Source organism: Monopterus albus, unplaced genomic scaffold, assembly GCF_001952655.1.
Source record: "Monopterus albus unplaced genomic scaffold, M_albus_1.0 scaffold73.1, whole genome shotgun sequence".
Classification (NCBI taxonomy): Eukaryota; Metazoa; Chordata; class Actinopteri; order Synbranchiformes; family Synbranchidae; genus Monopterus; species Monopterus albus.
Window position 1 is genome coordinate 136642 of NW_018127953.1, and position 7851 is coordinate 144492.

At 39.7% G+C, this 7851-nt stretch overlaps 1 protein-coding gene across 4 annotated transcripts in view; it reads right to left on the reverse strand.

Annotated features, from left to right (window-relative positions):
- Nucleotides 1–1255: 1255 nt before the first annotated feature.
- dhcr7 (7-dehydrocholesterol reductase) overlaps nt 1256–7851 on the reverse strand; it is a 13333-nt gene continuing 6737 nt past the window's right edge. For 2 of the 4 annotated variants that reach the window (XM_020605897.1, XM_020605900.1), the window contains exons 2-8: nt 6924–7026; nt 5169–5391; nt 4961–5051; nt 4561–4774; nt 4184–4388; nt 3501–3632; nt 1256–2688 (exon numbers count right to left, since the gene is read on the reverse strand). In XM_020605897.1, coding sequence (XP_020461553.1) covers nt 2224–2688; nt 3501–3632; nt 4184–4388; nt 4561–4774; nt 4961–5051; nt 5169–5391; nt 6924–7026 — 1433 coding nt within the window. In that variant the 3' untranslated portion in view covers nt 1256–2223. Of the gene's footprint in view, nt 2689–3500; nt 3633–4183; nt 4389–4560; nt 4775–4960; nt 5052–5168; nt 5392–6923; nt 7027–7333; nt 7822–7851 lie in introns of those variants that run through there. The other 2 variants (XM_020605899.1, XM_020605901.1) reach the window with 2 other exon arrangements.

Here is a 7851-nt window from a genome sequence, read left to right on the forward strand (position 1 = left end):
CTCGGGCATCTGTTTCGGATGCCTCCAGGGTGCCTTCCTAGGGAGGTGTTCTGGGCATGTCCCACCGGGAGGAGGCCCCGGGGAAGACCCAGTACACGCTGGAGGGACCACGTCTCTCGGCTGGCCTGGGAACGCCTCAGCATTCCCTCGGAGGAGCTGGAGGAAGTGTCTGGAGAGAGGGAAGTCTGGGCATCTTTGCTTAGACTGCTGCCCCCGCGACCCGGTCCCGGATAAGCAGAGGAAAATGGATGGATGGACAGTACCAACTTAAAAACACTGACTCATCACTGAATTCTGTAGTCAAGAGTGGGATGGACATCACTTAAAATGCACTATCTCATCCACTGGTGTATCTTCATTTACAAAGTCATCACAAACTGCCACTATACCTCTGTATAATGATTTCAAGATGTGCATTTGCCACATACAATCTTTGATAACATGCCTGTCTGCAAACTGCTCCCAGTGTTCGAACACGTTACAGTGTGCAAAGTGATTTTAAGTTAACAAAATTAGTATCATAAGTTTAAGATGATGGTAAACACAGTTAAATGATTCAATTTGTTTTTACTAAATATTTTAATTCCCCATGTTTTCCTTTTAGATTCTTTCCTCTTTATGCAGTTTTAAGCTTAATATATTAATCATTATATTCAGTTAGTAAATAGGCTTATATTTTAATCTGAGGTAGAGCTTTTTTATTGATGTATGTCTTTAGTATTTTTTGCATTGTAACTGCTTTGTATACTTGTCCTCAACCATCTTGCTAGGGTGCCCTTGTAAAGGAGGTCTGACCTCAAGAGATCTTCCCTGGTTAAACATAGGTTACACAATATAAAATATAAATAAGGATACCTGAGTGCGTGTGTGATCACACTTGATTATGTGGAACTTGTCCTTTTAGGTAAACCACTCCAGTTATGAAGTTCCTTTTTAAAAGATCCCAACGTTGCAGACACAGCATGCATTCATATACAGTAAATCTATCCGTGGTGAGATTAGGTGTAATTTGTTGCCCCCCAGTGTTGAACATTAAAAACTACATCAAAAGGTACAGTGGCCATGGTGTGAGCTGGTGTTAACCTATTAATGCTATTATATAGATCACACGGGGCTGGATTCATTTAGGATCTGAGTATTTCATTGGTATGCTGCCAAATCTCACATCCAACCTTTGCCCACACTGATTTAGAAAAATACAAAAATGAGTGACTGAAACAAGTAAAGGAGTACTCTGGTAACTACAAAAAAAAAGTCATACAAAAATTAAACTTTATTTTATTTGTCCCTAATTAGTAAGTCAGTGCAGGTATGAAGTACTATTAACACAAAACAAGTATGATGGCTGTACATAGCAAAAAACGCAAAAACACAGCATGATTAAGATAACATGGTGATTTAGCACAAAATAAATCCAAAAATCGACCTGACTTGTTGCAGTTCAGAATGATTAACAGGCAGTCAACATCCATTAGAACAGAAACTGCTGCTCATTGCTGTTAAAGTCTGAATTAGGTGAATATGCTGCTGGTAAAGATTTCAGCTTTGGTCTGCAAAACCCTACGAAAACAAAGACTGATCCCATTTATAAGCTAACTGACATTGTCAAATTGCTCGTTTCTGTGAGAAAGTCAAAAGAAACCCACAAGGGTTAAATTTACAATGGTATCATACAGAAAAGCACCAAACTCTCACAACTGAGAAACTAGAAGCAATCATGTTTTGGATTCTTTAAGCTCACATTAATACTGTACTATGTAAGCAATACTATGTTGCCCTGTAGGAATGTCACAGCACTGTGTGGGATAGTTATCCGCTGCAGACCTGGCTCTGTTTCTGTTCTTAAGTTATGCTTGGTCTTCCTACCTCCAGTGATACATTGTACTGTTTTTAAAAATCTGTTTATGTTAAACAACTTTTTCACAACTTAATAAACAGGAGCCTGGTATATCAAACTACTTCTACTGAGGCAGAGAAATTTTGCCAAATACTACACTGTACAGTATATATACACACATGTACAGCAGTCTCCACATGTGTAAAAATGTTCTCTGGGTTGTGTATTCCTGATACATATAAAACACACACATTCACAGTCATATGACTGTGAGGGTACCCACACTTCATGTTTATTTCACCCCATTCCAATTTTATAATTTCTATATGTCTTTTTCTTATCAGTCACCTCTACCTCCCTCCATGTTTACACTTCTATCCCTCTCTCTAAAACACTCCAGGAATCAGCCGGTAAGGCACAGCATCTGTGTAGCGTTTCCAGTCCTTGCCATATTTGTTGCTGCAGCGGTGCTCATCACGTATACAGCGGTGCACCAGCAGGATGGTCATGTAAACAATGTAGAAGTATGGTAGTATGTGGCCAAAGCCACAGGCAGCACAGTAGGCCAGAGAAATCATCAGGTCACCGGTGTAGTTGAAGTGCCGAGACACACCCCAGAAGCCGGATGTCAGGAGCTTGCTGTGATGGATGCCACCGTCAGCAGAGCGGTAAGAGCAATCGATGTATGTTGCCTTGCGGCCCCAGATAGAGCAGGAGCCGTCTGTGCGGCGGAACAGGTCCCTCTGGTAGTTGGCGGAACGGAAGATGTAGTACCCGACGAGGCCGAGCAACAGGACAGCAAGGGCATGGGCGTTAGAGAGCTGGACTGGGTGGTACACAAGGTACAGACCCTGGACAGCCAAAACAATGGTTTAAACTGGTTTATGTAGTATCTGAATATCAATGCTAGTGTTGCTGTACTTGTAAAGAAGCGTCATAATGATATATACTGGCAAACTCACACCTTCTAATTTTTATTAAATTTCATTCAGACGCAAACAACTTGACAACTAAATTAGAGAGAGAGGGAGGATTACAGGAACAATTATGTGGATGACAACCCTCTGATGGAGGGAGTGTGAAAGTAAACTCAATTTGATGCTTATATTTTTATATGTTAATCATTTATTAATAATAGCTTTTAAACATTTGTATTCACTTTTCATTTTCATGAGTTTTTATAAGTCTGACTGAGGCCAGCATGTGCATCTCAGATTACAGGAGAAAGAAATTTGTACCCAATGAGAGGAGAGTCTCCTCTCTAAGAATGTGGCTGAAGTTTCTTCCTTAGATGGTAAAGATTTTTGTGTAGGATTTCTATAGGTTAAACATATTTAATATTCAATTGTTTTATTACATTATGGCATTTGTTAGCCAGTAGGAGAAGGTTTCTCTGTTTTTGTTTTTATAAACCCGTGTCTCTGTTGAGAAAAAGGCTGTGCTGCTGTCTTTCTCCTGTACTGGCAATACATCCTTAACAAGCTGTAAGTCTAGTGTCTTTTTTTTTTAAGTTTCAAGAATCAATAGAGGCGGTTTTCCATGATATGAGACATGCAGGATTCATCAGCAATACAATTTAGCACTAAATGTTCTGAATTATGATATTGCTACACTTTAGAAGTGGCGGTCTCTGACATCAAAGATGTCATGTCCACATGTTTACCTGCAGTGTGTAAAGGTATGGTAGCCAGACACAATCTCCCCAGCCCAGGTACCATCCAAAGTGGTCATGGCAGATATCAATGGTCTTCAGGTACCACGTCTCATTCCAGAAGAAATCCAACACATAGATGGCCTACAAGCAAACACAGTTAGAACAATATCCAGTAGTTGTTCTAACTCACTGAACCCTTCTGGTGAAGAAAATCAAGATAACAGAACCCATGTCTCAATTTTTATCCAAGCTGCAGCTTCTAAATCAAAAGCACCAAAATTAATAGTGTCAAAGAAAAGCATACACTTACAATTATGAACCAAATAACTTATTAAATCATTTAAAGTAAATGGTAAATGTTAAATCTCTAAATGACTGGGTAAGAATGGTTGCAGTTAAGTATACATTTCCAGATAAACCTGGAAACATATGCAAACAAGACCAAACAGGTTGCTATGGTTAGACATTATAAAGATCAAAGAATCACGAGCAGAATGGGTTAAGAAAAAGTTTAGCTTAAAAAATAAAAAAATAAAAAAAAGACTGTTTCTGATATGTCCTGGTAGGTTTCTGTTTTCACTCACTGCTGCTACCACAGGGTCAGCACAGTTTTGACTAGGCCATCAAAACTGAGCAAACACTTCAGGTCCTCAAGAGATAATGTTTTTCATTCCCTCCTTATTCCACCTCACCTGCAGAACATTGACCAGAATCATGGAGTTGGTGATGTGGCCGTACAGTTCTTGCTGCTTGGCCATGTAGAACAGATTGATAAGAGTCCAGGCAACGATGCCAGGCCGGCCATTAAAGAAAAGCTTGAAGTCAAACCACTTGCCAATGCGTGGGTTGAACTCGATGCCCATCATGTAGTTGTAGAAAATGTTCCCTGTGAATTTGCTGCAGAATCACAGGAAAATGTGGAGGCAAAGATGATAAAGCTGTGTGCTTCTACAGTGCAAACTATCTTTAAACTATTATAAGCACTGTGCAGATACAGAAATCCCTTCTGCTGTAGAAATATGCTGCAGTATATCCTTTGAGTCATCCTTCTCTGTGTACCAGTACTCACCAGTCCTCAGAGTTGGTGGGGAACCAGTAGGCCTTTATGAAGGCAAAGGTGGACACAGAATAGCCCAGTATATTGGCACACCACATCAGAGGGATCCAGTAGTCAAAAATGATGGTGGGGGGAAACCAATAGAAATAGTAGGCGTTGGCAAACCACAGGGCATGAGTGATTAGCCAGCACTGCAGCCCATTGATCTCATACTTGTTAATCAGGCCTAGTGAATGGGGAGATGGGTTGGACTTATCTCAGTACTGTTTACACACTGCTGTGATAATAAATGCCAGGTATGTTTTACATAAGAAAAAAGGTTTTGTTACAATATGTGATCACCCTCACCATGAGCACTGAGTCACACTGGTGTAATACTGGTGTAACACATGGGTGTGTATATGTTAATTACCAGCAGGAGTTCGTGCTCCATCCTGCACTCCACCAACATAAGCAGGAATAAACTTGTGGATAACATCAGGAACACACATATACAGGAACACCTAAGAGACAACCAGAAGGTCTTTCAATTTGCTTGCATTTGCCACTTGTGCTTCTTAAAGGGACACAGATGAAGCTAATAGACAGTCTTCCATTTTTCCTTCCTTTCACCTTCTTACCTGGAAGGCCACCCAGATGGCATATATCTTGGCAGCTGTCCAGCTGAAGGACGGTGCCCGAGCCCAGATGGAGAGCAGCGTGGTCTCTCCTCGGGACAACTCAAACAGTGGCTGGGTGATGGAGCACTGGTACTGATGACATGCCATCACAAAGTAGAAGACAATGAAAGGGGCAAAGCAAAGGAGGCTGATCACGCTAATCAGGGAAAACCACTCCACCTCCCTGAGAATGAACCACACACAGACACAATACAAGTGGACAGCTGAATATGACAGCAGATTCAAGTGGTGTTCATCTGTTTTTCAAATATCAAGAGAAAGGCAAATGTCTTAGAAAATATGACGACATATCCTAAGAAATGACATCAAAATAGTACAAGCAAAATTCCCATTGAATGTCAAATTATTTAGTTTCATCCATGACTAACACAGACAAAGGAGACAATCTTGCATGTCTTGATAGCTTATATGCTTAGTCCATATTCTAAACATGAAACATAAAAGCTTAGGCTTTCCACTGTTTATTTTCCAAACAGAAACATCACTGTGAGTAATTTTCTCATGCTTGACTGACTATACATGAATGTAGCATAAGAACATGCAGTAGAGGAACATAAATACAGTAGTAGAGAACATAGAATAGATACAGTATTCCTATTAAACCTACAACATAAAACAGTGGTGGGCTGTGTTTTTTCTTATCATGTGCCTATCATGTTTCCATATGAAATACACCGTTTAATCTTGCTAGTGTAGCGATGCTGCTCTGTCGCTCTGAAATATAGTACATTAACAACTACTGGATGGACTACCAGGACATTTTGTATAGACAATCATGTTTCCCTCATAATAAACAGCATTATCCAGTGAAATGTTTCAGCATCTTCTACTTGATGGACTAGCACAGATATTCATAGTACAAAAACAATGAATCCTGATGATGTTGGCAATCTTCTGACTTTACCTTTTGTGTCACCATCAGTGGCGGTTCTACATTGAATTACTCCCCAGGTGAGACACTAAATTTTGCACAGTGATGTTTTACTGTAACAATATAAGTGTAAGACAAACTTCTCTCAATTGCACAAATCCTTCAACAGAACATTTGAAAACCACAATTCTGCACAAAACAGTATAAGTTATCAGAACTTAAATAAATATACTCCGTACATATTTTTGACACTTTTTTGTATACAATCAGAATATAACAAAAGCAGAGAACAATAATATAAAATATTAAGAATAATATACAAATAAAATATACAAATTTTAAATAAATTAATTATTCTAAATTAAGAAATAAATTCTAAAATAATTTTTTTTTGCAATCAACAATCAACAGATTTCCCATCCCCCAACACTGTCAATCATGACCAGAAGTCAAGACCAAACCAAGTCACCTTGTATTACCTATTTTTATTAGCCATTTCACACAATTTGGAAAAAACAAAAACGTGCCATTTATAGGTCTGTGTTTATAATATTATGAATGAAATGTGCGTTATTTGGAAGAAAGTCAAGGTGTCACTGACTTAGTTTAGCCTAACCGCTTAGCGGCGCAGATTATTTTCTTTCCAAGTCACCATAATACTGACATTTGTGGTTTATAACATATCTCAACTATTGGATGGACTGCCATTAAATTAGGTTCAGACATTCATAGCCCCCTCAACATAATTTTTTCCTTTAATCCAAATCAAGCTTTATATTGTGATAAAACTGAAGCTGTATTTTAGATCATGTGACATTACTCACCATGCTCTCCCCCACTGTGCTGGCTGGTCCCCCTGTTCAGACGTTTTCCCCCTTGCACTGTGCTGCGTACGTCTCCTGGTGGCTTCCATGGCACCAGTTTTCTCTGGTGAAAAGGTCCAGTTATCACATTAACATCAGTTACACAACAGCATGTGTACTTTGTACACTGCCATAGTCCATTTAAAACAATGCCACATACTACATCAGCATTCACCAAGCATGCAATACAAGCAAATGATAATGGTATAATAAAAAACAACTTAGTTTGCAGTATTTAAACAAATGCTTCAAAATGAAAGTGTCATCACAGGGCTAAACATGCAGTTTCACCAGCTTTACAGTGTTTCCAGATCACAAGGTAAATGCAGGAATTAAAGTGCGTGTCTTTGGAGATACGAGATAACAAGCACCTTTGAGTCGAGGTCAGTTTGATCAGTGTTGCCAACTTGGCGACTTTCCAAATCCTCTTGGTGACTTTTTTTGTCAAAAGCGACTAGTGACAAATCTAGCGACTTTTTCTGGTGTTACTGGAGACTTTTCTGGTGTTTTGGAGACTGACGTGAAAGCACGTATCACTCTGCATTTACTGTCCTCAACGAGCAGCGGGTGCTGCCGTGAGCCCCTCCTCCGTCCCAAAGCTCTCACAGTAGCCTCGCTCACACAGCAGTTCCAGCTGCAGTCAGAGCAGAGAGGAGACCCACACCGCCCTGCATCCAGACTGCTAATGAATCGCGCATGCGCAAAGCCTGAGCCCAGATAAAGGACGAGGGTGAATTGATTAAATTTGATATTCGAACATTTGCCAATACAGGACAAAATTGATTTATGTAATGTGGGTCTAGACAAAGCAGTAAAGTCATGAAGTTATTTTGAGAAGTGATGGCCTATTTCAGTGGCAAAATATAAAACAAGCAAACCAAGAATCAAC